Here is a 17619-nt window from a genome sequence, read left to right as displayed (position 1 = left end):
ACAAATTTCAGTTTCCTTGTAGTCTTTTGACTGATGTGAAGCCAATTGGTTCTTTGAATAGAGTGAAACATAGAACTAATTACAAATAAATAAATAAATAAATAAATAGCTAACAACTTGCAAGAACTGGCAAGTCTGCAACAAATGCGTGTGGAGCTACATTGTTTCATTTCTGGTGTATGCTGTAATAGATATTTTCTCCATTGCTCTAGTTTCCCCAGCATTTCATTATATGACTGTATCGAATTGAGTAGTCCTTGGTTATCATCAGAGTAAATTTCTCCCTGTTCACTTTTCAAGAGCACCAGAGACAGCCACAGTGGAACTAGCAACATAACAGCAAAAGTGATTTTCTTCGCCTTTGGACTATTTCAGAGGGTTTTTTGAAATTATTTAATTCTATGATGTGGATGATGGCTTTCAGAGACATTTCAGAGCAAAATGGATACTTATAAGCATGAGTAGTATAAGATGCCCCACTTTTAATATGTATGCCCAAGACTTTATTGGGGAAGTGGTGGTGTGCTAACCGGGGAGCTGAAATGCTGCCATCTGACTCCTCTGACCATTCACAGCTAAGCAAGATGATCTGGATTTTAAGTATTCATCAACAATGCAGGTAATGGCTATATGAGCACACCCAAGTAATTAATGTGCTAAGGGAAGCTGTACTCTGTGTATGGATGTTCTTATGAAAAGAAGAAGAGGCAAAACACATATAAGAGTTTAAAAAAAAAAAAAAAAGAAAGAATTATTTGTTCAGCTTTAATCATCATAATCATTATCAGGCCACAGTTGAATGACGCTCTTTCTCCCAGTTAGAGATCCATAGCCAGCTGTAGTAGTTTCATGAATTGCTTGCTTTCATCTTTTCACTTCATCCTGTGGGACCCACAACTCCATCTGTGGGAGTCTGGAACATATGGAGAGATATCAAACCCCCAGACTGTTCTCTGTGGCCTTTCAAATTTTTTGCAATCAATTTAATTCTTTGGAGTATGTTTTTTTTCTCACCCTGTTGGGGCTTTCATCCATTTGGTTTCTCATGCCAGTTGTGCCTCTTGATCTCTTCAGACTCCATGAATCCCATGTTTCAGGGACACGCAGTACCTGGTGAGACCATGCTTTGCTGTTGGCCAGCCACCCTGCTGTACCTGTAGAAAAATGTCTTACCTCCTACTGAAATGAATGGCATCTGGTCCCCTGAACAACTTCTATGATCTGGCTGAAGTTATCATTTTAGTTGTATTCACTTGCTGCTTAGCTAAAACTATCAACTTCAGTATGTTTTATTTCTAAATAAGGATTGAATCCAAACTGTTTAAAAGCTTTGAGATTCGGGCTGTCTTTGAACATATGTAAATACAGCAGACCAAATTCCGTTTGACCTACAGACAGTACAGTACTGCAAATAAAATAAAAATGATAATATTACAGCCTGGATAATAAGGATAGTCTTAGCTGTTTAAAAGTCAGTGCTGCAGTGATGCATTCTTTTCCTGTTTTAAGTGAAAATATCAATGCCTTTGTGATAGAATGCGAAACTATGTAACAAAGTTGTAACAAAAGCAGGTCTTTGGGTAGGAAATCTGTTCTGAATCTAGTAAAAGGATTTTTTTGGAACACAGAGAAACAACGTGGGATTTACTGAACATTTTCAGTGCTCATTTGAATTGCACTTGGTAGGGGAATGTTCCTTTCTGGACATTGAAAATATTTGGCAGTTCTAACATGTTCAGCAGCTTACATGTGGGGAAAGAATACAAACATTCTGTAAAATGTAAAAAAAAAACCATTTAACTGTAGATGGATATTTGTTTTGTCATATGTACTATAAGGACAGGGGAAAAAAACAGTTTCCAGATTAAAGTTTCTGACCATAAGTTAGAAGTCTAGAGCTCCACTTACAGCTCTTTATGAAATTATTGTGTGAAACCCATTAAATCATGTAGGAACCAATTTAGCAAAACGCTTAAACATGTGCTCAGTTTTAAACTCAAAGTTCTCCTGCCGACACCACTGAGCAAGCCTTTATGTATAAGCCCTTTGCTGAGTAAAGGCAAGGTTTGTAAATGGGTGGTAGCAAGCTTTCTCTCTTTGACAAGATTATTGTAAAAGTATATCAGCTGGTACTTGTACAGCCCATGGCCCCTTGTTCTGACAAAATGTGTTAGGGTTTGTATCTGGATACATTTTATATCTGGAAATTACTTAAGGAAGGTTGGAAATAAAACACTTCTCCCTCTGAACCAAAGAATAGAAAACTAAATAGCTGACTATGTTGCCCATTTTTTCTGACTGTTTATGCACCAGAACTTAAAGTAAAGCATACATAAAACTTCGTCAAGAATAAGTTTCTCCTTCATTATAGATGAATTCTCTGTCCCCTGTGTAATCTATTCCAGTATTCAAAATCCGCATTTAGCTGGCGTACTTATGGCATGTTGTCTGAGGAACCACCCAGGTCTCTCTCCCTATCACTACAAGCTCATTCAAAAAACTGAATGGCTGAGTCACATGCTAATCTGAAGAAATCTGTTTCAGTTTTGGAACGCAGATATAGTGAATTATGAAAATCAAACTTCCCCACAGGAAGAAAAAAATGAAAAATTCTTCATGGCTCTGGGACAACATTTCAGAAAGAATGTTTATCAGCATCAGGTGAGCATCCAAGATAAGACCTGAAAGACTCCTCATCATATTTGTGCAGTTAGATCCATTTCAATTAGTGGGGATGCTTTTGTGTAAAAAGAAAATAAAAGTGAATCAGGATTTCACCCAGCAAAACTCATGGAATTTGTTTTCTGGCATCATGCCACAATAGCTTCAATTTTGTCAGAAAAGCAGTCAAAACCAGAAAAAACATTCTAGTATGTATAGCATATTCCACTTCTTTAGTGGGATTTCTTCTAATGTAGGAGAGTTCAAGTCTTGCCCCAACCTAAGCCAAGTCAGAATGTGAGTGATAAACTCCTAGGCAAAACCAAGGATTATTTGGTGGAGATCCATCAAATCACAGTTCTTTCTGAGATGGTGCAGGACCAGAATCCTGCCATTCCACATTGATTTTCAGTAATACATGTTACCTTGCATGATGCTCACATGATCCAAAGTGGAAGTCCCCTAGGGCTGGTGCCCTGGGAAAAAAAGCAAAACCCCAAACAGTAGGCTGAAAAAGGCAAAGGGAGGTGCATAAAGAAATGAGAAGTTAAGGACCTGTGCTCATGTCTGATATGCCAGTCTGAAGCAAAATGCAATGAAAGGTAAAACACTACCTATTAGTATGAGAACTATTGCCTCACTAGTGTTCCTAAATGTTAGTAAATCTGACTTTATTATCTAAGTACCATTGCTCACTTTCACCTCGTACTAAAAAAGCAGGTAGCTTGAGAAACGTGAGCATAATTCCAATGTTTGCATGTGTACATTGGCCAGCTGGGGAAAGCAGAGTGCCGCATTCGTTCCTGTGAGCCTTTCTGTCAGGAAGCTTGGAAAGAAGAGGATGTTTACCTCTTCCAAGGTGGCCCAGGGAAAGTGAGCAGTGAGCTTTTTCACAGTTGTGGAAAGAACAGAACCAAATCTGTCTTCTCAGAGATCATCATCCTATATATAAATCACTCAGCTTGAAACAATATGCTATCAATCCTTCATTCCTGCAACGCCCACAGAGATGGAAAGAAGAGTTTTGTTATGAGGTAGCTGGTTAAAAGTAATCACAATAAAATCTGTCTTTTTACTTTTACTGACTTAAAAATTTCCACTGTAAAAAGTGTTCGTATATGAATGTACCAGTAGTAAACTGCCCTATCTCAAAGATACCTTCTAGGTCTTCTGAACACTTTGCTCCCCTCTCTTCTCCATCTGTAAACCCAGAACAGCTTCCTGACGAGAGTTATGCCACTGCTGTTCAAAGTCTTGTGAAAAACACACCATACAGCTACATATATAGATATAAAGCCTAAGTCTTAATATAGCGAGGGGAATGAGTAAACTCAGTAGAATTTGAGGTTTTGTGAACTTCATTAGCTATTTTTTAAAATTCTTGAGGTTTCGCAAAACTGAAAACCAAATGTCTTAGGAAGACAAAAAACCCTCTCCCTCCTAGCTTGGCTCAGTCCCCTGGACCCTGTGAGAAAGGGGAAGGCTCCTTGGCTCCTGCTACCCTACAAGGCCAAGGCCAGCCAAGTTGGAAGGAGCTTCCATGGCAACAGGAAAGGCAGCGATGCTTGCGTTGGCGTTTTCTGCTCTAGTGACAGATTGAGCTTTTCGAAGTCTTCTGAGTTCTGAAACATCAACACCTTTTTCTACTGGAATTTCGAATTGTGATGAGCAAAGTTGATGACTTCCTATGCTGTTTTTTCTTTACCTTTTTTTTTTTTTTTAAACATTTGTGGTGTTTATCCACCTATACATTTGACAGGGCTCCATTTCTTGGATTTTGCAGACAACTCAGCCAAATCCATGCCTCTTTGCATCAGCGGCAGGATCTTTCCACAGATATTCTGCAACCCTGGTTTGGGCCTCAGCAGCAGGGATCCTGGTCTTCCCGTTTGATTTCTGAAACGTTTCTGCATGTCAGGGCAGGTTCTGTGGACCCGCCACAGGGTTCCGTTCTCCTGCTCCATACGGAGCATGGTGCCTCCAGCCCTGCTCCTCAGCAGGGCGACGCACTAGCCCAAGTGCTGGGACTGGAGCCCTTGCTTGTGGAGATGCTTTCCAGTGCTCCCAACGAGACTGGCAGCAGAAGAGTGAGGTTTCTTGTGTGCTGCTTTCATTAGCCCAAGGCAAGGGTCCCTCCACCAGGAGCATGCCTAAGCAAGCCCACTGCGCCTTCATTGAATCAAAAGGGGATGGAGCTGCATCCCATGGATGAAAGAGGGGCCAGGGTGCTGGGGCTCACTTGAGGAGCTGCTCTGATAAGCACTTTACATCCGGGTGCGGGGGGGTGTGGGGGGGTGGTGGTTACTGACTGGGGCATACATCGCTTAAAAATAAAAAAGCATAAAAATGAGAGGATTCGGTCCTCAGGAAAGCCGAATTTCGCCGCAGTGGCAGTAGGAACACCGAGCTTCCAGCCGGCGAGGTTTCGCGAAGCCCCCGGCCGGACCGGGCCGGGCCGGAGGGGCCGGTGCCGCGCTCCCGGCCCGCGGGGACTGGGCTGGGGAGGCCCCGGCGGCTGGTCCCGGCCGCGCGTGGAGCTCCGCGGCCGGGGCCTGGCGCCGCCTCCCGGGGGCTCTGCCGTGCCGGGGCGGCCGCGCTCGTCCCCCCGCGAAAGCGCACACAAGTCAAGGGCACGACGGCCGCTCTCGGCCGCCTCTCCCCGCCCCTCCGCGCCACCCGGCTCCCCAGGGGGGAGGCCCCCGCCGGCCGGCCCGCCTCCCGCACCGCCCCTACACGGCCGGCGGAGGGCGGTCGGGCGGTCGCGGGGCGGTGCAGGGGAGGGCCCGGGCTCGGTATGGCCTCGCAGGTAGTCGAGCGCGGGCCGCCCGGTGGGGAGGGGGCGGCGGGGGGGTTATGTCACCGCCGCGGAGGGGCGAGCCGGGGGCGCGCCCCCGCACCGCTGATTGACAGCGGGGCCCGGCCCGCAGCCCATAAAGGCGGCGGCGCGGGGCGCGGGGCCGCGGAGGGACTTGCGACGGCGGCAGGGCACCGCGCTCCACTCCCCACCGGCATCGCCCCGGCAGAGCCTCACCGCGCCGTCGGCTCCCCCCATGCCAGGTGAGGCGCAAGGCGTGAAGTCGCCGTGCCCCGCCGTGAAGCCCCCGCCGTGGGGAGCTGCTGCCGTCCGGCAGCGTCGGGGGAAGCGTCGGGGGCCGCTCCGGCTGCTCCGCCGCCCGGCCGGAGTTCGCCGTGGGCAGCCGGGTGGTCACCCCGCGCCGCCGTCCCCCGCGGGTACTCGGGGTGAAAGATGAAGGGACCTGCCCCGGGGAATGCTTGCCGGAGGCGGCGTGCGGTACCTGCCCGCTGTGCCGGGCGCTGCCAGCGGCCCTGCCCGCAGCCCTGCGTGCCGCGCCGGCGGGGGCTGTGCCGGAGCCGTGCGGGCAGGGTCCCACGGGGGAGGCCCTGGATTTGAGGTGAAAGAGGCTTCCTGGCGTTTGCCGGTAATCGGTGTTAGAGGTGATACCTCGGCGTGACAGATAATAAGAGTTCTCTGACGGAAAAAGGAAATATAGACAGTAAAAGGTAGCATCCCCGATGCCATACAAAACCGTGTGGAGTTAGCACAGTGTTGAAGTGATGTGGCTGTATCCTGAGAAATGAATGCCTACACGTTCCAGTGAACGCCGTCTGCTCCATTCATTGCGAGTGCACGCGCATATGGAAATGCAATTATGTGGCTTATAGCTGTATAGTGCTGCAGGGCGAAAATAGCATCATGTTAAAAGTCACTTTGTCCAGCTATGATTGGGTACAGAGGATTGTAAGACTGGGTAAATTCTATACATATGAGAAAGAGAGAGTAGTTTGTGTGATGACACTGAAAAAGGTACTAAAAAGTATCCCTCGTACTGAGATCGCATTATCCTGCAAGGAATTTCAGGTGAACGTTGTGCTCCAGAGTAAAGATGCAACTACAGAGATGCTGTATCTCATGTAGTGTATTGTGGTCCTTATGCCAACTGCTGAAAAATCACGGAGAAAATAGTAGCATGTATTTTCTGTATGTCTTTCCTTTTTGTTATTAGGGATATTTGCATAAAAAGCAGCTTTACTGATGTCAAGAGTTCCTCTTCCCTTCACTTGATGTCATGTTTTACTTCTGACATCAAGCGTAACCCCAGAATAGGTGTTACAAGAATCAGTAAAGATAGAAATTCTAGTTTTATATGTATAGTTGCTTATAATGAGAGTTCCATTTATGGCATTTCATAAGGTAAATTAAAATATTTGTAGTTGATAAATATTATTTCCGTAGTACTTACTACTTTTTGGTTTATTCATAGGAGTTATGCTGCAGAGGAGTGGGCTGTTGTGGCTTGCTGTGTTGGTAACCCTATGGGTTTCCTCAAATGCTCAGGGTAAGTTCTGACACTTCTTAACTAGATACAGTTTTACTCCCAAAGCTAAAAGTTGGTGTAAAGCATTGGTTTACCTGAGCTACAGTGGGCAAAGTAATCATACATGATTTTTTTAGAAGTGCCTGAAATAGTAGTTGCTGGGGTTTTTTTTTTTTTGGTAGATACATCTTACTGCAGTTAAATCAAGATTCCCCAATAAATATTGAAAAATTGTTTTCTTTAGAAATTGTTGATCAAAATGTATGCAATATCAGAAATAATTGCTATTATACTTTCCTCTGCAGTGGAAATGTATGATGAAAGTAACATAAGCAGAATCACTGACTGGGGCGAACACTTCTAACAAGATAGAGAAATAGACCTCTACAGACCAAGTATAAGTAGAATGTAAATTGGCACAGTGCCAGGTGCTCATTTACATCTGACTTAATGGCCTGAATCTTTAGAAAGCAAATCTCTTTCTTCCTGTTGTCATGTGGCCACATGGCTTCTCATAATTTGGTTTTTGTTAGCAGATAGTCAAAATATAGAAATTGGCTCAACTTTCTTATTCATTCATATATATATTTAAAATATTTAATGAATACATTGTTACATGCATCTATGCATAGGCATATACATGACATGGCATGTGTATTTGTATGCAAGTGTATATACAGTGCTATAAAATACATAGCCCTGTGTTCAGTTATACAATCAAACTTGCTTATAACTACACACATAGGAGAGAGTCATCATGTAAATTGAAATGACAGGTGGAAAATACGATTCACTTACATGCTAGTAAGAACAGTTCTGCTTGTGGAAGTAGGAAAGTACTGTGTTTACTCTGCTGATCTTCACATCTGTCATGTAACTGCAGTTACTAAGTATAGCGTGCAGAGTTATTTCTTGTAAGACTTTTTGTAGACACATTGTCACACACTGTTAACTTTTTCAGATGGTGACAAGGAAGAGGAGACTGCCTTTGATTTACTTCAAATCAGTAACATAAACCGAAAGACAGTCGGAGCAAAACTGTTTCGAGGTCCAGACCCCGCTATCCCAGCGTATCGTTTCATTCGGTTTGACCATATACCTCCATGTAAACCAGAGAAATTAAAAAAGATTGTCAAACTCATACGGCAAAATGAGGGCTTTATCCTTTCAGCCACCCTGAGACAGGACAGGCAATCCAGAGGCACTATCCTTGCTTTAGAGGGTCCTGGCATCAGTGAGAGGCAGTTTGAGATCATTTCCAATGGCCGGGCCAACACCCTGGACCTTATCTATTGGGTGGATGGCTTCCAGAACGTGATTTCCCTAGAAGACGTGGACCTCGCCGACTCGCAGTGGAAGAACATCACTGTGCAAATAACAGGGGAGAACTACAACCTTTATGTTGGCTGTGACCTTATTGACAGCTTCATCCTGGAGGAGCCTTTCTATGAGCAGCTGAAAGCAGAGAACAGCAGAATGTATGTGGCGAAAGGGTCCATTCGGGAGAATCATTTCAGGGTAGGTAACCTGGAGAAGCTCGGGTCTCTGGTGAGGTAAGAAAGTAACTGCAAGTAGTTTGAGAAGATACAATAGGTGCAGTTTTGTTCTCTTGGATTTGATGATGTCACAGGTGTTCCCAAGCAGAATTTCTCCAGAGTGTGTTTTTATGCATTGCTGGATTTGTGTTGTGTGAGTTTGGAGTTCCTGGAAGCAAAGGGATGGTAAAGCAAAGTCTACGTCCAGGAAGAGTGCTCAAAACCAATTTATGGGCTTTCCTATGCAACCATCCACTTTCTTTTCCAGATGTAAGAATTCTAAACATGTTGCATTTTTGTGGTGATTTGTAGAGTTCTTTAGAAATTTCTTGAAGAACTATTTTTCCATTGAAATATATCTATTAAAGTCATAAAAGACTGTCAATATTTTAAAATTTTATTTGAAAGAGGAAGGAAAAAAAAGAATTTTTAATGGAGATGAAGCATGTGGTGTTGGACCATCCCCTAACAGAACATCTTGGTTTACCATTCTGAATAACCTTTTGTTTCAATTTAAAAATAAAAAAGAAAAAAAAAATAGAGCAAAATGTTTTTGTCAGTCCTGTAAATGAGATATTTTTTTTTGGTGGAAAAAAATTTATTGTTTCTTTCTTGTTTTAAAATGAAGCAATTACAAACTTTCTGGTTTTCCTATAAAATGCCTCATATAGCGATATGCTTTAAGGATGGCTTCTTTTCGCTCACAGCTGAAATCAAACTTGAACTCATGGCTTCAAAAATTTGAAGAGCCCTTTCTTTCTCATCCTGTTGTGCCATCTAGTTGTCAGCCAGAGTGTGACATGCTGGAGTGTGGTTCCATGGGATGACCAGATTTGGCAGGGAAGCTAGAAGTTCTTGCCCACAGCCTCTCCATTCCTGCCTGCATGACTGTTTCTCCATCAGTTGTGCTCATAGAACTGGTTCTGGAGCTGTATTGTTAAGTGGGTCACTGAAATAATCTATTTTTAAAGTAATTTTTTTCTTCGAGTTTTGTTTTTTTTTCAAAGTGAAACAGATACCAGTCTGGTTTTATAGTGTTGTCTCAGGGTAGTGTCAGCACAATTGAGGAGACAGCAAAATACGGTGCATAGGAATGACTGGCTAAGGATGGAAGTGTGATGGGGCAGGAACTTCAAAAGTTGGCTTTGACCTCGTGGCGAATGTCTTGTAGAACTACAATCTGAAATTCACGGTATGAAAATGGAGATTTGAGCTCGTAGCTGATTAATAACTTTTATTATGACTTATTTCAGAACATACCTGATTTTGTTGCTTATAGTATTGAAATAGTATATAACAAAATTAGAAACACTTTTTTTTCAGTATCTGTCAGGTTTAATGCCTTGTAGATTGTTTTCCACATATTTACTTATGGCTGAATCCAGTCAGTAGCATGGGATTGAAGCAGATCAGTTATTAGTTACTCTCAAATTGATCTAACTGTTTTTTAATTATTTTTTATTATTATTATTATTACAGGGTCTTTTGCAAAATATTCAGTTAATCTTTGATACTTCAATAGAGGATGTTCTGCGTAAAAAAGGATGCCAGAGAAGCCAGTCAAGTAAGGCTTTTTTTACCTCATTAATATCATTCAGTTGACTCTGAAAATGAGTATGTCAATGATGACATATGATCCTAAAACCATGTAACAGATCCCTTTGAAATGAAAAAGAAAATTAGTTCCTTTTTGGTGGTAATAGGAACATATATTTTAACCATCTTGAGATACCATTTCTACTCTTTAGCCTACTATTTTAGCTGTGATTCTTTGAGCACAAGACTGGGAATGTTGCTTCTGAATTCTGCTACTGACTCTCAGTGGGCCCATGATCAAGTCTGCAAGTCTTAAAGACACTGAATTCCTCAGCAATAAGTTTGTTGACTGAAAGAGGCTTTGGGTTTGAATCCCAATGCATTGTTAATGAAAACCACCTAAGGAAAATAAGAAAAAAAAAGAAAAAAAAAAAAAAAAAAGAAGAGATATGGAAGGCATGTATGTGACAAGCTGACGTGTTCATGCTGACCTCACCAGGAGGGGAGCCCTCTGTGTGTGGGAGTATATTGGATTCATCATGACAGTTACGAAAATTTGTCAAGTACGCGCTAAGGTTTTATACTTGAGCTCATGGGAGGTGCTGACTATTTTACTTTCCAGTGTTTGTAACTGGCAGGATCTCAGTCAAGAATCAGGGACAACTGAGTCCATCAGAGGAATGTGGTGGGTGCACAAGGCAGCCAGGACTTCAGGGTTTTATTTGAAACTCCTGCCATCTGAAATGCCATTATTCTGTCACTTAGCTAAAACATATGACATAGCAAATCAGTTAAGCAGACTACGCTCAAGTTTTTTTCCTCGTTTCTGCAAAACCCAGAAATTAAGCAGTAGCAGGTGTTGACCAGGGGGCCAGAGTATTGAGATTTTGTAATGAAAAGTCTCTATAAGATATATATATGTATGGATATATCTATATGGGAGTGTGTATATGTATATGCACAAAAAATTAATTAAGGTCGCTAGTCTGTTTTTAAATCTTGATAAAGGATATTGTTTGGTTATTTCACATGTTTCAGAGGTGTGCCTTGCTGCAGGACCTCAGGTACAAGTGTGACGATGTGTTGAAAAATGAGTCACGTGTCCTGGAGTGGAAGTGGCCTTAGATGGCACAGGCAAGCAGACGTGCCCTCGTTTGTTGGTTGTCATCTACCCCAGCCAAGCTGTTTTCTGTACTCAAACTACTAAGAAACTACTCAGGACTACTTATTACTGATTTTCAGCTTTGTTAGTGGAGGACAATGCTTGAGGAGCAGAACTGCTGTGGGAAAATAGAACATGTATTTAGGTCTAATTGTAATCTGAACAAAAGAGAAGAATGGTTTCAGGAAGGATGCAGTTCAGCTATCCTGTTTCATTTACCAGTGGAAACAAAATTCCCAGAAGTTGAGGTAGAGCCTTGAGGGCACATTCAGTGGTCAGAGGCAGAACAGTCTCAGTAAAGAGGCCGGGGTCCCTAGGTGTAGACAGATTGAACCAGCAAAACCAACGAAAGAGGGCGTCTTCAAATCTTTTATATTATTATTGGTTGATCACCGCAAAGGGAAATAGTTTAGCTAAATGTTTTGAAATATCGCCAAGTAGAAATGGTAGGTTACTGTACTTCAACTCTAAAGGGGAAGCCAGTGGGAGCCTAAAGGTATAATTGGGTTCTGCATGCTGATACGTACCTTAGGAAGAATTTCTGTACCCTTCAGCTGTTGCAGCTAATAGCCAACAGATGATATTTTCTTAATGTATTTTTTTATCACATCTGTCAACTACCAAATTTTCAGGTCTGATAAATTATACAGATTCGTGGATTTTTTGTTCCCTTCTTGGGAAGTATTAGTAAATAGATCAATTCACAATATTTTTTGTTTTACTTTGCAACACCAAGAGAACATTACAAAATGGAAATTACTTGTGCAACAGCAGAAGAGGGCTAATGGCACACTGTGGCTTGAGGCCATCAAAATTACTTGAGAGACTTGTTACATGCATGACTGAGTTTCTGGCATTGCCTGTCCAGCCTAATTACCACAGTTGAAAAGCAATGGGTGATATGTTACTGACCACAAAGTACATAAGTATTTTCCCATTTTGATGGCCAACCCTTTGAGCTGACATACAGGCACTAAGATGCCAAATTTATGTGTGAGTTTCCCATATGGCAGATGTTACCAATGGAGTGTCTTCAACTCTGAGAACACAAAAAGCCTGCCACTTTTTCAGAGACAGGGCAATGTTTTCCTACTGTATCTTTAATTCTAGTATGAAGTATGGTGAAATGGTAGCTTGGGGTTGCTGTTGGATTGAGGGTAAGAAAGTATGTCTGTAGTGTGGTGGTTGCAAATACTTTAAGCAGGACTTACACACCATGCTGAGTAGGAGAGATGATAAAAACATGCCTAAATAGACACATCAGTAAAGTCCCTTCTTCAGCTAGATCAACAGAATGACATTTGCATATGTGAAAGGATGCACATTCTGCTCTTCTCATTTCTCATTTTAAAGGTAATCATGTGATCCTTAGGAAATTAGCAGGAAGCCAGCAGCAGAGAACTGATTTCCCAGTGATCCCCAGGCATCTTCTTTCAGTTGCTGCCAAGTACCAGTAGGAAGTGTGGATTTAGTTCTTCTAACATAGTTTTGGTTTATGTTTCCTGCTGAGATTGCAGCTTTATTAATGTCCTCAGAATGTTCCGGTCAAGGCACACTCCATGTTGGCTTGCAAAGTATGAAATTAATGTCCTGAGAAGTGCTATGGGGGAATCTGAGAAACCTAGTGTTTCAATGTGGTAGGAAAATTGCATTCTTTCCATGGAATCAAAAAAGCAGCTGAAGTAAACAGTTATGACACAGAGAGTTCTGATCTGCTATGTGGTATATTGGTTTTCTCCCATACTGTAAGGGAAGCTGGACAATTACTGCAACTTTGGAATACTGCGAACAATTTTTTGTAGACCTTGGCTGGTGGCAGATACTTCATAGCTAATTTAAAAGCACATCAAGCCAATCATTTTAAGTATGGTTGAGAAGCAATTATTTAATGTCATCTTATGGGTTGGTTCTTTGTTCTTTTATTTTTAGCCTTCTGAATGAATGAAAAATACTTTGCTCCCATTTTCATTGCTTGTACATTTAAATATAACAGTTTACATTGTATAGGCAAGCATCAAATCAAGCCCGCAAAGTTTTTGAAGCGTTGCCACCTTCTGTGACTTGTCAGCACCAAATGGTATTGGGGTGTTTTGAAGCATATGTTTTACAGTACACATTCCTGTGCTGGTTTCTTCTTGAATTGCTGTATCCTTTGTTTCTCCTTTCTGTCTGGTAACCTTGTGTTATTACAACATTATTAAGTCTGGTAAACATGTCTTTATTGAGAGCCAGGGCAGTATGGATTTCTGTATAGCTGATACCAAATCAGAGTGTACCATGGAGTCCTTAGAGAAAGCTTCCATGGAATCCATGAGATGTTTACCTGGTGGAGATTTAAATGCTTAACAGAACACAGACTGTTTTATTTAGTTTTCTATGGGTTTTTTTATTAATTACTGCTGATGCTTTCTGTTACATTCTTTTTCAAGAATTTGCTATAGACAGGAATGTATTTCAAACTGATATTAGAACATGTCCAGTTCTTCCTGAATAATGCATGCAAAGTTCTGTTTTAATTACGATCTGCCTGATGGAGGAGTGACACATCAAATATTCAGCCTGATCTTAGCTTGACCTCTATTTCACTTCAGAATTAAACTATCATTATAACAGCTTCTCTGAGTTTAACACCAGGCAGTGCAAAATCGAGCAGCCCAGAGTCCGGTATAAACTGCGGAATGGTCCAGATTTGATCCAAGTAACCATGGGATTTATGGGCAGAACAAGGACAATGACTTTCTGCAAGGAAAAGTTCTGTCTCCTGCCTTTTTCTCTGCACTGAGAAAATGTGATAGGTCATGAAAAGATCTGAAACCTTTCATGGCTCTGAGTGGATAAAATGGGTTTGCTTTTTTGATACTGTGTCCTTTTGTTATGCCTTCTTCATAAATTAATGTGTTGCAGTGCCAACAATGTTTTAAAGTGAGGGCCGTGTGAGGCACAGCTTGGCTCTTAATTTTGAAAAGGGAAAGCCTGTAATTGGAACCAGCTGACATCTAACCCCTCTCTTTTATTCATGTGTATAATCTAGTGTGAAGCTGTGCCAAAAGAGACGTGTTTAAACTCTACCCATGGGTGCCAATGTGTGATTTCAGCAGGAATCTGTAATCTGTGGAAAAGCTTTGCATATACAGCTCTTCTTTTTTTCCTCTCTTGCTACCAGCTGAAGTGAACACCATCAACGAGAGTACTGAAATCCTTCACTTGAGCCCTGCTGTCACAACCGAGTACGTGGGCGAGAAACCAGAGAAGAAGGCTGAGTTCTGTGACCGCTCCTGTGAAGAGCTGGGAACAATGTTCACGGAGCTCACCGGTCTGCGCATCGTGGTGAACAACTTAGCTGATAACCTCCAAAAAGTGGTAGGTACCTGTAAGTTTGAAGAACCGAAAGAGGTCTGCTGTGCAGTGCTCTTTCTTGCTTTGTTTTATACCAGAGGCAGTTAATAGAGATTTCTGTATGTACATGTGTATACCTGTTGATAAATCTACATAATGTAGAGATGACCTACATTTTCAAAGTGACTAGTTAGGTAGTTCTTGAGTATAACACTTTACTGAAGGCTTGATTTTCACAGACTGGGTTTAAAAGGGCTCACACATATGCACTCATACACAGGGGAAATTAATCCTCTTAAAGGTTACTGCAGATTTGGAAATAGAAAGCTAACAAACCCAAACTTGCCTGCGTACTGTTAAAGTGTTGTTACCATGCTTATACCATTTATGAATACATGAGCAAGTGGCTACACAGGGTACTTAAACTGTGATTAAATGTATGGGATTCTCATAGTTGAAGTACGACGGTGATGTTTTTCTGATTAGAAGTCCACCCTTTCTATTCTGAATCAGTTAATTCTTTCTGAAGGAATTTTATTATTATGCCATCTGTCTCAGGACTGAAATGAGCTGTACTAAAGGAAAGCAAAACCGCTAAGAACAGATTTCCCTTAGTATTGTGTGACTGTATTTGTACTATTATCTGAAGAATTGCTATGCAGTATTGTGGTACCTGAGATCATCTTCTTTATGTACTTAAATATGAAAAAAAAATTAAACGGAAGAATTAAATCCAGTAGTGTCTCAGTTTTGTCTTATTTAAAATGGTTTGCTTACAAAGTACACAATTTGTTTTCATTTACTTCATCTTCTAGTCTGAAGAGAACCAAATTATGTGGGAATTGATTGGGCCCAACAAAACGCTGAAGAACCAGTCAGTTTGCTGGCAGGATGGCCGTGTCTTTGCAGATAATGAAAGCTGGATTGTAGATAGCTGCACCAAGTGCACCTGCCAGGTAAGATTTTGGAAACATTCTTCTCCTCTGCAGAAATGGATAGTGGGTTTAATCCAGCCCGGCTTTCCAGGTTAGGTCACATTTATTCAGAGCTTGGCCTAGACTTACTGATATTTATAAATAAAGTAGCCCCCATGTCCATTACAGTTAGAACAAATCCAAGAATTTCCACACACGAAACTTCCCCAGATGCCCACCTTTATTTGCCTCTGCATGTGAGCGTAAGTCAGTAAGTTGATTTCTTTGCCTGTAGGATTCTAAAATTGTGTGCCATCAAATCACCTGCCCAGCAGTCTCCTGTGCCGATCCATCTTTTGTTGAAGGCGAATGCTGTCCAGTCTGCTCTCACTGTGAGTATTCGGCCAAAAAGGAAGATAGTCTTTGGCAATATTAAAGTAACTACTACTGTGCTGTAGAGGTCAAAACAAGTAAGAGGTCAAGGCAGGTAAGATCAAATGTGAAACTTCTATGTGTACAAGGATCATATGAAGTAACTTGGCTGCTTGAAGTTACCTTCTGGAGGAGTTGGTCTCTCTTCAATGATTATGCTGGTTGCTTAGAAGTAAGCTGATAACTTGCCTGGCCAAGTTGGACACTAAAGGTTAGATGCATACTCCTACCCAGTCATGTTTTCCAAGGCTGGACATTCTTTGTTGGTTTGCTATAGCACTGTGCACTATTATTTCTTTTCCATACTGCCTGGTTAAAACAGACTAGCAGAGGCTGGGATGTCATCTTGTCTCCTTGTGGGGAATGTTTAAGTTCCAGATGAAAAATTTCATGCAGTTTGAAATATTTATTAAGAATGTAAGTTATTTTTGGTGTCTGATACTGTCATCCTGTTCATCTGTTTTCTTTTCAGTCATACATCCTCTTTTGGCATAATGCTTTACTTACATGGAACAGATTGTCAAGGTTCATTTAGGACAACATTGCAGGCTGTGAACTAGACTTTGGAGTGACAATAGTTTTAGTAATTTCACTATTGAAGTGACTTCAGTGTGGGTTTGGTACATTTCATTCTGTACTGGACAGATCTGTATGGAAGAAAATGGTTACTTAGATCTTCTAAATAAAAATGCATTGGAATATACTCAGAGTATTTTGCCTATTCAGAGCATAGGGCATGTTCTTACAATGTGTTCTTGATCATGTTCATTGTTATGTTGTGTTCAGAGGTGAGGCCACATCTTATCATACTGACCTATATTCTGAAGTCAAAGGCAGTTGGGACTCGAGTTTTTGGCTCAGTCCGCTCTAGAGATAAGATGTGCATCTTCCTCCAAAGGTCTGTGCCTTGCGCAAGCACACTGCACGTGAGGAAGTTCATGATGATCCCGGATTCTTATCTGGGCTAACCTCTCATTACATTAAACCATAATTCCCTAACTTCAGTGGCAGCTTGGGAAAGCAAAATCAGAAAAAGAGAGATCTACAGGTCAAAGCATATGTTTAGAGAGAAAGAGAAGTAAAAATCTTCTGAATAGGATAACAGAACAACTTTCAATGCTAAGCACTTTTTCTTACCTTTTGCTCTGCAGCTGATGACAGTGAGGAAGGCTGGTCACCATGGTCAGACTGGACAAAGTGCTCAGTTACCTGTGGCTCTGGGACTCAGATGCGAGGAAGGTCATGTGATGTCACCAGGAGTGCTTGTACAGGCCCGCACATCCAGACAAGGATGTGCAGCTTTAAGAAATGCGACCATCGCAGTAAGTAATAAAATGTCTCCCCTTTTAAAGCTTCTTTGGATTTCTCTAAGCAAAACCAAGCTTAGTCTGGATTTCCTATGAACACTGGCTAGTCAGAACAGTATGCATTTGAACACTCATATATGCATCATTAAAGCAGCTATCATTAGATTCTTTGCCATCTGCCCCCTTTCAAATATTTCTCTTTTTCCCAACAATTTAATAGGTGTATGCACTCTGGTCTCAGATCTATTAAAGAAAAAGATAGTGGGTGATCTTTCATATTATGAACTGGAGTCTTATGTTTGAAATCGGTTTGGGGACAACACTCAGTTCACGTTCATGATACATGGGGCCGTGTTTTGATCTACCATTCATTCACGATTAGCCCATTCCATTAGCTTA

General features: G+C 41.8%; 1 protein-coding gene across 1 annotated transcript in view; it reads left to right on the top strand.

Moving 5' to 3' along the window:
* The first annotated feature begins 5564 nt into the window (after positions 1 to 5564).
* Positions 5565 to 17619, top strand: part of THBS2 (thrombospondin 2) — a 32515-nt gene continuing 20460 nt past the window's right edge. The window contains exons 1-8 of the mRNA XM_075748611.1: positions 5565 to 5718; positions 6945 to 7019; positions 7960 to 8516; positions 10013 to 10097; positions 14395 to 14591; positions 15383 to 15523; positions 15777 to 15873; positions 17065 to 17235. Of these exons, the coding sequence (XP_075604726.1) occupies positions 5712 to 5718; positions 6945 to 7019; positions 7960 to 8516; positions 10013 to 10097; positions 14395 to 14591; positions 15383 to 15523; positions 15777 to 15873; positions 17065 to 17235 (1330 nt within the window). The 5' untranslated portion in view covers positions 5565 to 5711. The remainder of the gene's footprint in view (positions 5719 to 6944; positions 7020 to 7959; positions 8517 to 10012; positions 10098 to 14394; positions 14592 to 15382; positions 15524 to 15776; positions 15874 to 17064; positions 17236 to 17619) is intronic.

This window comes from Balearica regulorum, chromosome 3, assembly GCF_011004875.1.
Source record: "Balearica regulorum gibbericeps isolate bBalReg1 chromosome 3, bBalReg1.pri, whole genome shotgun sequence".
Lineage (NCBI taxonomy): Eukaryota > Metazoa > Chordata > Aves > Gruiformes > Gruidae > Balearica > Balearica regulorum.
This window is presented reverse-complemented; position numbering and strand designations above follow the sequence as displayed.